The 14,572-nt window shown below is 38.2% G+C and overlaps 2 protein-coding genes across 3 annotated transcripts in view; one reads left to right on the forward strand and one right to left on the reverse strand.

The window, feature by feature from the left end:
- Positions 1-463: 463 nt before the first annotated feature.
- On the forward strand, positions 464-7,063 carry SPX (spexin hormone). 2 transcript variants are annotated; one of them, XM_037990122.2, is made up of 6 exons: positions 464-571; positions 1,022-1,102; positions 1,268-1,325; positions 1,837-1,899; positions 3,117-3,200; positions 5,260-7,063. In XM_037990122.2, the coding sequence occupies exons 3-6, from the start codon at positions 1,304-1,306 to the stop codon at positions 5,316-5,318; spliced, it is 228 nt and encodes a 75-aa protein (XP_037846050.2). In that variant the 5' UTR covers positions 464-571; positions 1,022-1,102; positions 1,268-1,303; the 3' UTR covers positions 5,319-7,063. The 2 variants fall into 2 exon arrangements, with proteins under 2 accessions (XP_037846050.2, XP_072877429.1); XM_073021328.1 differs by lacking the exon at positions 464-571 and having other exon boundaries at positions 992-1,102.
- Positions 7,064-11,118: 4,055 nt separating this feature from the next.
- The window catches only part of GYS2 (glycogen synthase 2), a 60,309-nt gene continuing 56,855 nt past the window's right edge, over positions 11,119-14,572 (reverse strand). The window contains exons 15-16 of the mRNA XM_007967873.3: positions 13,467-13,547; positions 11,119-11,370 (exon numbers count right to left, since the gene is read on the reverse strand). Coding sequence (XP_007966064.1) covers positions 11,149-11,370; positions 13,467-13,547 — 303 coding nt within the window. The 3' untranslated portion in view covers positions 11,119-11,148. The remainder of the gene's footprint in view (positions 11,371-13,466; positions 13,548-14,572) is intronic.

Below are 14,572 nucleotides of genomic sequence, written 5' to 3' on the forward strand. Positions count from 1 at the left end.
AAAGAAGAGACCATGTCTTTTCACTGCATGGCTGTGTCCCTTGAAATAAAAGGATTGTGTGTCTCATAGTAGGCACTCAATAAATATTTGCTAAACAACAGGATGAATTGATAATTAAGTGAATGACTGATGTCAAATTCCATTGAGATTCCCAAACCTTTTCATACATCTTTAGCCATCAGTGATAGACTGATAGCTAGTTACCCAAGACGAGTTTTCTTACTTATTCTTTCACTTTTGATTCTGCCTTGGACTATTGATTGTTTTCATTAATAATAATAATAACACACTACTTTGGGAAGCTAGTAGGAAAAGCAAGGGCAATGATGCTGACACATTCTGAATGTCTCCTGGGTGATGCAATCAGTATTTAAACAAATAATTTCTGCCCATCAATCATTCCTCTACTTCCTGCAATGAAGCTCCCTGGAGGAGTCATCAGATTCTCAATCTTGCTTGAAGACTGACAAGATGTCCCTGTGGACTCCCAAACATACTCCAGATGGGGAGGGGTCCTTAACACCAAGATTTTAAAAGCTCCAGTTTCAGAGCAACAGTCAAAAACTCACAGGTAAAGTTATAGTAATTTCAGGGTTCTGAAAAGACGCAGAACATGGAGGTAAGTAAAGACTTTATTCACTTGAGACTTCTTAGCTGTTTTTTAAAACGCTTTATAGCATTTTACCTATTTCATGTTTAATAAGCATGTTAGAGTTTAAAGGATATTTGAATGATATGCCTTTAGAATAACAGAATCATTTGATTTTACTAAGAAAAAAAATTCACGTCTTATTCTTCATTTGGGTGAAGTAATATGAATAATATGTTTCTAAATACGTTTTTTCAAGTGGACTCTTTGTGAATTAACTAGAAGGTAGAAGGGAAACACCTCCAGAAAACTGAGTATTAAAACAGAATATTGTGAGAAGTAAGGGGTTTGTAATTGTCCAGGCGTCTGGGAAGGAAGCAGAAGAACCTATTGGCACAGAAATGACCCTTTCTGGTTGATCGCTTCATACAGGTACTCAGAAGTCTGGCAGCAACAATCTTGGCTCTTTTCCTGGTGTTTTTTTTCCTGGGAAACTCCAGCTGCGCTCCGCAGGTAATCAAATGCAAAATAAAAATTTTTTTAAAAATGCGCACTCTGTGTCCACTCTGCTCTTTCTTTCTTCCTTCTTGTTTTATTATTCTTCTTTTTTATTTTGCTGTAACAGAGGACTGAGCTGCAATGTTTTATTGATTGTTCTTCCCTTCTCCCGGGTTATAGAGACCGTTGGAGAGAAGGAACTGGACTCCTCAAGCTATGCTCTACCTGAAAGGGGCACGTAAGTTCCAAATATTTTGCTCTTCCTACAATAATGGAAGACCCTTAGGAGTCATGAACAGATAGATGGAGAGTTGCGGAGAGAGAATAATGTCGAGTTTATTCCCTTAAATCATTGAGGCCATCAAAGAGAACGGTAGGTGAGGGAGGAGTGGGAGAGGGGAAGAGTCCCTGATTATTGGAAATCCTCCATCCTTATTAGAAATTCTCCATCCAAAACTGGAGGGTTGCTTGTCTTGGTCCAAATGGGAACCCTGGGGTTGCCTGGGAAATACCGCACTAACCCGGCGTCCGGTCAGGCGCGGGGCTTTCTTCCAGGTCTCCAGGGCGCCTGGCTCACCCCGGCGTTGCGCTGGGAGCGCTGGAAACTCGGCAGCCCCTCGCGACCCTAACCTGGAGCAACCTGCCTCCTCCCCAGGCCCGGGGACTGCGCTGTGCCGGGAGGAGCTGAGGTTTAAGCCCGGGTTGTCCCGGGCCGGGCGGGCGCTGAGCCCCGGGTCTCGTTTTTGCAGAGGGTCGCCGCTTCATCTCCGACCAGAGCCGGAGGAAGGACCTCTCCGATCGGCCACTGCCGGGTGAGTGACCGGGGTGTCAGGGCGCTAGTCCTGCGCTTTTGAAATAGGATGGGGCGGGCAGGGCTTGCTCCGCGGTGGTGCCTAAAGAAAGCTTCTCCTCACCGGAAAGACGCGACTCTGTCGCGCCCTCAGATATAGTCGGCCCAAGGGCAACCCAGGTTGGCAGCAGCGGCTGGAGGCCACGCACCGGAGCTGGGAGCTCGCGCCTCCAGCCCGCGCCAATGCTGGCAAGGGCGGCCGAGGCTGGCGCTGCGGCTCCCCAGGCTTTATTGGCTTGCTGCTGTTCAGCCAACCCTCTGGCCGCCAGGGTGTGCAGAGGTCGCCAGGGAGTTAGGGCCTGAGGTTCAGCTCAGAGGGGTAAGGCGAGATAGGAAGAACTATGCAAATGCTTCTAGAAATGTATCTGCGTGTTTATGCAGGAACTTTACTCAGCCTCCTCTTAAACGCTGTTATTACTAAAAAAGGAACTTACCTAGGAACTTCAAATGTATGCTTCTGTTTTACTAGAAAGAACTACCAAAGGTTCAAAATCAAAAGAGTAACATGCGGGCAGTTAAGGATGGGACCAGGGACTATTCTTTTCCATGCTAAACCTTTCCATCGTATTGTTTTTAAAAATAACAGTACAATTCGATAAAATTGTAAAGATTGAAATGCTAAAATGAAAAATTATACTTACTTGGAAAAATACCAAACACCGCTATTGAACACATAGTAGGTGCTTAAATTTTTGTTTAGGCTCTTCAAACATGCTGTGTAATTGAGCTTATTTATCTTATGAGAGTGAGATTTGTTTCTCAACTTCAGTTGCCCCAAATTAGAAATCATGTTTGGTGCTGAATCAGAACAATTTGTCTTTTTTCAACTTAGATTTGAAATAACTTTGAATTCTTAGCAGATACTCCTTCAGTCAAATAATTACCTTATATTTGGCCGAAAAGGTAAATTATTATCTAAACTTCTCTTTGGCATATAGTTTAAAATTCTCTTCCATACCCTGTTTGTAAACTTGACGTAACCAATTGTAAGTCATTTCCAAGGCAAGTGTGACATGTTTCCATTTATAAAAAATTAGTCTTCTGTGTAAGTAGTCCTTTGTTGAGGGGTCAAAATCTATTTCATAGAGGTTTTTCTAGTATTGCTGCATGTTAGAATAGGACTTATCTACATGAATATATAAATGCTAACAGAATCTATATACATTTTTGTTTCTCCAGAAAGGCGAAGCCCAAATCCCCGACTACTACCTATTCCAGAGGCAGCAACCATCTTACTGGCGTCCCTTCAGAAATCACCAGAAGGTACTAGCATACTGATCTATTTCACCTGCCTAACAGAACAGCTTTGCTTACTTTTGGGATTCTATGTTGAGTGCAGCACCCCTCTCCCAGAATTTCTTGGCCTTAGGCCCAGAGATTCAATTCTGTACTGCTTGAGTGAGGCCCAAGAACCTCTGTCCTTAAGCAGTTCTTCCACATTATTCTGATGATTGGTCAGGTTTGAAAACAACAGGAACTTCAGAGCCAGTTAATAAAAGTTGAAATCATGCGAATGGAGATACCTTCTAGGGCTTAGATGTAGTGGGAAAAGGGAAGACACCTAAAAAAACACCTAAAAATCAAGGGAAATAGGGGAAAATAGTACCAGTGAAGGGACATTAAAAGGAGCAAGCAGAAAGATGAGAAAAATCAGAATAAGAGAGTATCCCAGAATTCATTCGGTAGTTGATGCTACTGATCACCCTCCTCTTGAAACTTTCTAAGGATGGAAACTATCAGAATGGTTACTATAGCAGAATGTTTAGTAAGAATACAGAACTCAGGAGACATTAAACAGTGTGTCACCGGACATCCCCACACCTCCTGCCCAGTGACACAGCTTGCTGCTGCTATGCCATATCTGAAACCTTGTTTACAGAATGTGATACAAGAAAGTAAACTGCGAAGTTAAGAGCAAGCACGTCTGAGGCTCTGGAGAGCTGGCATGACTCTCAGAACTCTAGCAGTGGAAAGTTGTGAAATAGTTGAATGATGGGTAGAGGATGCTATATCCAAGGTGTTCTTTTTAAAACCCAAGATGTGGAACCCAGTGATTTTTGAAGTCAGTATGAAAAGAGCTCTGACTTCAATGGAGATTGGTAGATAGTGACATTTTAGATTTGGTCGTTGGGAAGATATGCAGAGCCAGAAAGGAAAGGGACCTATAATGGACAAGAGAGAGCTAATTTTAAAGAGGAGAAGTATCTTCATTAGCAATTTGAGGAAAGGATGTGATTATAAGGTCCCCATCTCAAGTCTTTCTTGGGAGATAAATATGTATTTGTTTAATTATTGAAGTTTTCTAAGTGGATTGTCTCTGAAGATGAAATAACTAATTTTATTAGTCTTAATTGACAGAAAAGTTGTTGATTCCCATATGATAAATTAATCACTAGTCTTCTTTAGTATTTTTATTCTATACTCCCTCAATATTATTTAGAAAGCTCTTATTTAGCGAATTATGGTTTCAGTGGAATTTACACAGGGATGCGGTTCTGGTTTTGTTTTGTTTTGTTTTGTTTTGTTTTGTTTTGTTTTGTTTTGTTCTTCCTCCCCTTTAAAGAGAAGCCCATTTTCTGCAATGGTTTACAGTGTGCTAGAAATTCAGGTTAAGATGTAACCCAAACATTCAAATTATATTGCAACTAACTGAAAGGTGATCTTAGAAGAAATTAGTAGATGAACTTTGTCCCTGGCCACTCCTTCCCCCTACCTGATTGTAACTTTTAGTCATTCTATCCTATTTTTAGAGTCCCAGGAACCTGCTATTGTCTAACTCTTTAAGTATCCCTGCCTCAGATGTGATAACTCATGCTCCAAAGTTTCGTGATCCCACACAGCAAACGAGTGCCTCTTCTTTTTGTCTCACTTCCTCCCCAGAACTCTAGCTCCCCTAATAAAAGAACATTTGCAAATGTGTTCCCATGTCATCTTTCCTGAGTAAGATCCATTTGAACAGGAAATATAAAGAGACAGTCCTTTGATACAAATGAATTATTTTAATGGTGGATATTTTAGACATAAGTCAATTTGTGAGACACATGGCTCTTTGAGATTTTTACCAGACATACCATACTGTAGTTTCAGTCATTATAGAGGTTCAGATGTAAAATATGAATTCCCCAATGTGTCCCAAGCTGAGAAGAAAAGATTTTAAACTGAACAAATCAAAACCCATACTGTTTAAATTTTCAGTGGCAGAGTCCATGAGTTAACATAGCTTAGAAGGCTAAATGTTTATTTCCTGAGATTCTCTGTCTTACCTTTTCCTCTATTAAAACACAGAGTGTATGTTTATTTTAAACATTTTTTTTTCTTACAGATGAAGAAAAAAACTTTGATCAGACCAGATTACTGGAAGATAGTCTGCTTAACCGGTGAAAATATGCTAGATTATGTTTAATTATAGTTCTATTCTCTTTGAAAACATGAACCATGTGAATAAAACCTTTGGACCCTTTTATTCCATTTGTAATCTTAAGAACACACACAGATAGTTTTATTCTTTCAGAAACAAAATATATATACATGCTTAGCTGAGAACATCATCTTCTTTCATTGCTTCAGGTCCTGTTTAGATGACTAAAAATGTTTTTAGATCACCTTGTGTCTTACTCTTGAGTTTCTTAGAATATTTATAATTATAAGGTTGAAGACTAAAGTGTTCTTTCCTTTTAATTATAGCCAGTACCTGTCTTGATCTTAGTTGTTGTTGTTGTTATTTTCATTTTGTTACCCACTTGCATTTTGTTTTCACTCAACAGAAATTCTCCTTCCCTGTTTTCCTTTTATCCCATCCCCAAGGAGGTGGGAGGAAGGCAAGAAGCATGGCAGGATGGGAAATAGGAGACTATGACTCTCTATAACTCATCCAGGAGTGATCAATTAAGAAGATAAGTTGGATGACTGGGGAGAAGCCCTGTGACAGGAACACTTCAGTGTGGTTGCTGAGAGGAGACAGTCATTGAGGTAGAAGGTTTGCCAAAGATCTAGAGCTTGGAGCTCCCTTTGTGCTCTTTGGGAATTACCTTGCATTCAGTTTAGAAACATGGATCTAAAAGTTACTGGGAAATAAGCAGATGGAGACACATTCTGTTGTTTATGTATTGGAAGAAGGGAATAAGCCAGTTTTGTTAGAGGTAACTCATTTTCCATGACCAAACAGACTCAACAGATTCAAGTACTCCGCTTACTCTAATTGACTAGGCTCTAGGTTTTCTTTGACATTACAGAAATCACTCTGATAACATAAGTGCACAGTAATATGCCTGATCTTCTCCTTTTTAAAAGCCAACTTGAGTTCAATACTATCTGAATACACCCACGCGCACATACACACACACGCGTACACACATACTCCTGTGGCAAACATAATAATGTATTTATTTAGAATTACAATATGACCGTCATGTTAATTTTTTTTTACCTAATCAGAGTTGTTATTGACAAATGTCATAAGTGGAAAGCATTGTTAATTCTTATTGTCATCAGTATTTACCATTATTTAGTAGCTCAAGGATATCTTTATGTGAATGTCTCTGTAACTTGGAATTGCAATTTAACTGTGTTAAGTCATCAGAACTCTGCTTATAAGATTTATCTGTATCTTGCTTCATGATTTAATAATGAAACTAAATTCAAGTTAATGTAATGTTGATCTCTGAAAAATAACTTGTGAGCATTAAAATATCTGTATGGCATTATAAGAGGCACCTGTCATTAATTATGACTTGATTTGAAAGTAGACTTACTAGGCAGTGCTTATATCCAAGTTATTGAAATTGTTTCCGAAATCATTGTTTTTTATTTATACAGGGTCCTAACCACTTCATCATTAGGAGGGGTGGCACATTAAAAATTATTTACCCATCAGACATAAACTTGTACATATTGACGATTGAAATAGTATGTGTATTCAAAGAACACTTTTAACATCTATCTTATGAAATAATTCTTCCCACAACTAACCAGAACAATCTCAAAAGTGTCATACTAATCATTGTTTTAAAAGTTGTCTCGATGATCAATAGCTGTTAAAATATAGCTCCAAGTATTCTAAGTACTCAAATTCCATGAATGTTCTTAGGTACAAATATACTGATTAACTAAAAAGTCCCTCTTCCTAATTTTCTATAACTTTTCAACTCTCTTACGGTGTCTACATTCTATTTATTTCTAGATTTTTTAAAAACCGAAATGAACAAGGGATCATAGATCAGAAAACCTTCACATTATATGCCTTGTGTTTTAAAATTGGAAATTTTCTGCCTTCAACATGGATACATGCATGAGAATACCTCGATCTGCAGGCAGGGCTTTCAGTCACTTTCTGCACAATTCTCATTGCTCTTGCCTTTTTTGCCTCTATAGCCTACCTCGGCTATCTGGCCTCCATCCTGGGCTCTTAATTATTCTTTGTTTTCCAGTAGTTGCCTTCTCTCTCCCAATACCATCATTGTGTTCCTAAGACAGGAGAGAAGAAGGCGAAGTGGCCCTGGCTTGTTCAGATTAGCCTCCAGCTTGCATTTCTTCTTTCTTTAACTGGTTATGATAAATGAAAATGTATTATCTTATCAACCTTGAATTACATTATTTTATCTTGACCACAAAGAAAGGGAAGTTGGGAATGTAACTTCATTCTGTTCAGTCTCTTCATACTGGACTGTAAATTCCTTTAGAAAGAGCTCATTTTTAATATGATTTAATCCTCACAAACACTGTGTGAAATGGGCCATTTTATCGTCCATATTACTCATAGACATTTGGGCTCATTCAGTGAAGACTCTTTGGACCTCCCTAAGTAGACTTGACCAGTCCCTCTCGTGAGTCTTCCTTGTACCCTGGAAAACTATTAGTATAACACCTGCAACATTTATGTTCTCATCTGCATATGTAAAACCAGTTCTGTTCACTCTAACCCTTACCATGGAAGGGACAGTAGTGTCTTGATCAGTTCAGGCTGCTAAAACAAAATACTGCAAACTGTGTGACTTATAAACAACAGAAATTTATTTCTCACAATTCTGGAGCCTGAGAAGTTCAAGATCAAGGTGTCAACAGAATCAGTGTCTGGTAGAAGGTCCATTCCTCATAGATGGCACTTCTTGCTGTGTCCTCATGTGGTGGAAAGGGCAAGGCAGCTCTCTGGAGCCCCTTTTATAAGGGCAGTAATCCTATTGATGAGGGCTCTGCCCACATGATCCAATCCCTTCCCAAAGGCTCTGCCTCCTTCGTGGATACCATCACATTGGGGATTAGGATTTCAATACAGACTGGCCCAATTTATAATGGTTCAATTTATGATGTTTCAACTTTATGATGGGATGAAAGCAACACACACTCAGTACACTCCTTGACTTACCATGGATTTATATTCTGATAGGCCCATTATAAATTTAAAATATCAGATGGTTGGCCAGGCATGGCGGCTCACGCCTGTAATCCCAGCACTTCAGGAGGCTAAGGTGGGCGGATCACTTGAGGCCAGAAGTTCAAAGACCAGCCTGGCCAATATGCCAACACCCTGTCTCTACTAAAAAGAAAACACAAAAATTAGCCAGGTGCGGTGGCACATGCCTGTGGTCCGAGCTACTTGGGAGGCTGCAGTTTAAGAATTGCTTGAGCCTGAGAGGTGGAGGTTGCAGTGAACCGAGATGACACCACTGCACTCCAGCCTGGGTGACAGAGCAAGACTGGAAGGAAAGAAAGAAAGGAAGAAAGGAAGAAAGAAAGAAAGGAAGGGAAGGAAGGGAAGGGAAGGAAAGGGAGGAAGAAAGAAAGAAAGAAAGAAAGAAAGAAAGAAAGAAAGAAAGAAAGAAAGAAAGAAAGAAAGAAAGAAAGAAAGAAAGAAAGAAAGAAAGAAAGAAAGAAAGAAAGAAAGAAGAGAAAGAAAGAAAGAAAGAAAGAAAGAAAGAAAGAAAGAAAGAAAGAAAGAAAGAAAGAAAGAGAGAGAAAGAAAATATCAGTGGATTTATCCAAACATAACCCCATTGTAAGTTGAGGAGCACCTATATATGAATTTGGGGGGCACATAAACATTCAAACCGTAGCAGGTGGTACAATCCATAAAAAGATCTTTCTCTCAGCTGATCAGATACCGTACATTGTTTCTATAGCTCTTGTCCTTCAACTTATGAATACATACATTCTTTAAAAGCAACAATTTTTTGAACCTCTGTGTCTCCCAATAAGACCTTTTATTTATGCAACTGTTATGTACAAGGCACTGTACTAGACACAGAGCCATCTGCTAACAATCTTATTTGCTTCTCCTCACCAGCTTTTGTCGGTCTTGGGGAAAAGGATGAAGAAATGACTAGAGTGGAGGCATGGAGTCACCTGGCAGCAGCTGTCTAAATAGGGGACCAAGTACAGGATAGAAGGTGATTCCTACACATGCTGTCAAAGCCAGGTGTTTGCAAGTCAGCTAAATTCCATGTGCCCTATTGTTTGTCCACACTTATTATCATCAAATTATTATTTCATTGAACAAAAAGCACTTACATCTTCAGGTATTTTACTGTGTAGGCATGTTTTCAATAACAGTTGAACAACCAGTTACCAATCAAGAATATCATCTGAATAGACACTGTATGCTACTTTACTAGGGATACATTTTCATGGTTATTGTAACAGTGAACCCTCATTTATCACAAGATCTTTCTGGTAATTCAGCGAATGAGCCTATAATATAAGTCCATCTCATATTTTTTCAACTTTCCAGTACAGAGCATTTCAAACTTCTTTGCAGATGCTGGGTTAATTGGCATCCACAGAGCATGTGTCAAAGGTTAGATTTTAGGTCAATTATTTCTCTTCTTTCTGGACATCTAAGTAAAGTAAATTTCCAGCCATCTTCCATTTTGGTCTGATTTGCTTCTTGTATCCAACAGTCTTCTACTTTTTTCTAGCTAATGGAGCAATAGGAGGGCTGAATTACAGTTTTCCAATGATCTTGAACCATCTGACACCTTGTCATTGCTGCTCTTCCATTTTTGTCATCAATAATCCATCTCTGAGAAGACCAAAACTTTTTTAGTGCCTCTTCAGAAGGCCAATTGATATGTCAATAAAGGAAGTCACTGTGAGTTAAATGGAACTCTCAGTGAATAACTACTTAGTTATGAAAAAAAGCAATCCAAGAGTGTGACTTTTGTTTTTGTTTTGTTGCCAATTTAGACTTAATTACACTTAAAACATAAATCTGCTAAATTAATAATCGTTCAACTATGACTCTACGCACATCACAGAATATGTTAAGAGACATTGTTGTTATTACAACTGAATAGATGTTCTATTCTAACTACTTTTAGAAAGATAGCTTCTGTAGGAATTATTCATAACAGCTGCTTCCCACATGTTATTGGAATGTCTAAATAATTTTTAAACAAGGCATTATCGGTGAAAGTTAAGTTATTAAATATTAATGCATTTATTTACTTGGATTTAACAACTTATCATCTATGAAGACTGACCAAATTTTTAAAAAGTCTTTCTATTTAAACAATAGAAAAATGTTACAGTAAGATGTTGGTACCATGCACACGGTAATATCTTCCATGCACATGGTAATATCTTCCATTCACATGGTAATATCTTCCATTAATTACAACATAAATTCTAGAGTTCAAAAGTGAATAAATGTGCATTAATATGCATCAAAATATGAACTTAGGGTAGCTGTTCACACATGGATTTTGTCTCTGCAAAACTACATATGAAACATGGTTCTGATGCATGTGAAAAATGAAAATAATCAGTAAAAATCTAGCTTTTTAAAATATGTAGGTAATGCGCATTCATGGGTAAGATCAAGGTTTTCAGAGGGAAATGAGAAATTTGTGTGGTGGGGTAGAGAAGCTGCATAAATAGTAAGCAAAGGATTATGGTGATAATTTAAAAATAAACAGAGTAAGAGAAAATCCTTACCACTTAAATTCACCATTTTAAAAACACTTTTCCATCTTCTGCCTTTAATGAGTGCTCCTCCTCATGCCTAACTTTTACGGGGGAAACAAGAGTTGGGGAAAACAATTTGGATCTTATTCTAAATTATGAAATTGTCATTCACTCAATTTCTTCCACTTTTTAGGCAGATAATAAATTCCATTGTAATACTTAGAAGGAGAAAATGAAATGTGTGGCATTTTTATTTTACATAATTAGTCTTACTTTGCTTTTTAAAATTAGCTCTTCTCAGCACATGTAGAATTCAGTTCTTATATTCACCATGCAGCTTTTTCTTCCCACGAGGAACGTGGCTCAGTGCAAATGGTGACTTGATATTTAACCGATCCCTTTCAGCCTCCTTTTCCTCATCATATCTCTCATCCTCCACTTCGTCTTCCACATCACTGCTCTGAGGACTGGAGGCCTGAGACCCTGAAGGAGAAGGTGGTACTGAGGAAGGCCTGGGATATTTAAATCCTTCTGTCTGCCAAAGACAAAAACAAGACATAAACATCATAACAATGTACTGGTTTTCAATGATGTAAATACTATGCATCAACTATCAATTTTGTAAGTAGTTATCTATCTATTGTAGTCTGGGTGCTGTTAAACTTTGATTCATTTTGATTTTGATACCACCAATCTCAAGAGGGAGTCATTAAATATATAGCTATTCTTTATTAAGTACTGAAATGTGCCAGGTGTTATATACATATTATTATCATCTCATCTTTTAACAGCACTCTGATACATATGTTTTTTTCAGTACAGAAGAAAATGGAGGGTTAGAGGGGTCAACTAACTTGCCCAACATCACACAGCACATCAATGGTAGAGCAAAGATTTGTACCAGGTCTGTGATGACTCCAGAAACTTTAATGTCAACTGCCATCTTACACTGCTGATACTGTTAGTCTCTAAGTCTCAACTTTGCTCAACAGAGCTTTGGAATGTGGGTAGCCTGGAAATGCCACGGACAGCCACCACTTGAAGGCATCCTGGAAGTCAGGCCACTTCACTGACCCTACAATTCCACCAGTTGCTGTTATTTCGGTTAATGAGAAAATACCACTAGACTTTCATTAATTTGCCCTTCTCCTTGAGATACTGAGATAACTTGTTTGCAAACACATACTGAGCACCAATTATGTATCTGTCACAACAATGCCACTAAAGAAACTAGATGAAAAAACATGATTGGAGTGCATATGATTGAATAGGGAGACAGATGTATAAAAGTGTTACAGCGCTCGTCACTCTGTATTCCAATTATTTTATACATTATTATCATGTCATACATGTACAGTCATTTTAAGGTTCAGATACTTTACCTGTTAGCAATACAACAAAAGAACTGAGCTCTGCACTTGAGACCTAGCTTGAAGTAGGTGCTCAATGCTTATTAGATATAATAACTGGATAAATAAGTAGATAAACAGATAAATAGATGAATATTGCTGAATTGTCATTAAGTAGAATGACCACGTCTGAATAAGCTAAGCAATCAACTTTGAATGCTAGAACCATAAACATGAAAGTCAGAATTTGTAACCTGAGCGTTTAAGAAAACCTTGTCACCTTTTTCATGGGCAAATTTTACTTCAGGTTAACTTTCTAGATCTGTTCCACTGGAAACCTGATATAGGTGGAATATAAGTCATGTTATCAGGGATAGTTGTTTATAGTAACAGTGACCCCTGATTGAGAAACTATATCTGAACTGAAAAAATCTATAAATACCTGATGAGGAGCCAGAGTTTTTGGGAATCTCTGAATGATGACTTGTAATTGGGCATATTCCTTGCAGGGAGCATGAAAGCTGGTTTGCAGGGATTTACATGAGATAGAGGCTCCTGTGGGACATGGAGCTACTAGCTAAGGTGATCTCATTTGCAATGGTATGGGTCTTATCTTCCTGCACCTAAGCCGTCACCTAGTGTGTAGGGGGCCAAAGATGTTTAGCTCTTGGATCGCTGTGTAGACTACTGCAAGGACTAATCCCACTAAAGAGAAATGCCCGATGCTACCCTGCTTCAAGCGGCACCTCCTGTCTTCTACCCTGCTAAGTGAATCTGATGACAAATGTGGCCTATAGCAGTCTTATGAACATAAATGTCTAGTTGGATTTTAGAAGAAGACACCCTGGTGGGCATTGCTGAATGGAACATAAATGCTCATGTAGTTCAGTTCCTGCTGGGGTGCTGAACTTACTCTATTTCACTCTTACCAAGTGGTCACCCATATAAACACTTTCTTGGGGAGCAAATTCACTTTCGATTAAAGCAGTCTAGTTTGTTTTTGAACAACTCCCCAAAGAATGAATGTCCATCAGAACCGTTTCAAGCACTAAGGCAGAGAAAGTTTTAACTCAGAGATGCTTCTCCAATGACATGAATCAACTGTCTTGAGAGCTTTAAGACAGTCTGATTTGTGAGTTCTTCTCTCTCTTCTTTGGTTTGATTCAACATTATGAAAAAGTATCATAGCTTGTGTGCATAGCTACTTCCAAATTTAAATGTATTATTTAAACTTATAAAAAGAAATATAGCTTTCAAAACAAACAATACATTGAATATTTACCGTTGGTGGTGATGTTAGTTCCACATGGAATTTATCTGGAAAAGCTCTGCTTAATGTCAGGTGTCTGGCATGCTGGTAATACTATTGACAGAAAGCCAAATCACAGGTTAATAAACACCCTTGGTATCTCAATAACCAAGTTATTAAATAAGGCCTTATTCTCCACTTCTGAAACATATGTATTTTTTAAAGTGACAGAATCTATGCACTCTAAGTTTGAGACTCAGGAAAGAAATTGCAGTTTATAGTTTTACTATTTTTCAACCCATAGGCAAAGAAATACTATAAAATGCCGGGGAAGGATGCCCATACTGGTCATACTGAGCTCTGAATTGAGCATTAAGGTGACTGAAAACACTGGTTTCATTCCACAGAGAAGCAGTGTGGCATGGAAAAAAGATAGGGCCTGAATATTCAGATAAATTGGGTGTAAATCCGGCTTCAGACCTCAGGCAAGAAATATCACTTCTAAAAGTCTCGTGTATCTATTTTCATTGCAAGATGGAGATAGTAAAATTAATCATCCAGGTTGTAATGAGCACTGGCATTTGTGTGTGCAGATACTCAGCAAATGGCAGCATCTATCATTCAGCCAAGAGTGTTCAGCACTGTGCAAACAGACACATTATGTGAAGGCAAAGTCAATTTATTTATTATTAAATCACCACTGCTAAGCTATGTGAGCATCCAGGTGTTTATAAACCTATTGCATGATTGAGAGGAGGTATTTCCTGTACTCATCATTTTGAAAAACCATATTATTCCCATTACTCACTACAGTTGAGAAATATGACTGCAATATTTCTCTAGAGAGAAACAAAGTAGGGACTTTTCTCTTGATGTTTTCTTCAAGTTCATAAAATGTTTCCTTATACCAGTAACATATCAAGTGTGGCACTGACAATGGAATAGCTAGTAAGATTAGTGCTAGATCCTGATGGACTTGCTATTATGGATAGATTCAAACTAAACATGAAGAAAAAGATTTAGGACTTTGTAAACTCATTAAATTTTTAAAAGTACATGGAGACACTGAGGTTTTAACAGTTATAATATTGGATTAACTTTAGAGATTATGACTAGAATCAGCATGTTTATAATGCAGT

Source organism: Chlorocebus sabaeus, chromosome 11 (genome assembly GCF_047675955.1).
Source record: "Chlorocebus sabaeus isolate Y175 chromosome 11, mChlSab1.0.hap1, whole genome shotgun sequence".
Lineage (NCBI taxonomy): Eukaryota > Metazoa > Chordata > Mammalia > Primates > Cercopithecidae > Chlorocebus > Chlorocebus sabaeus.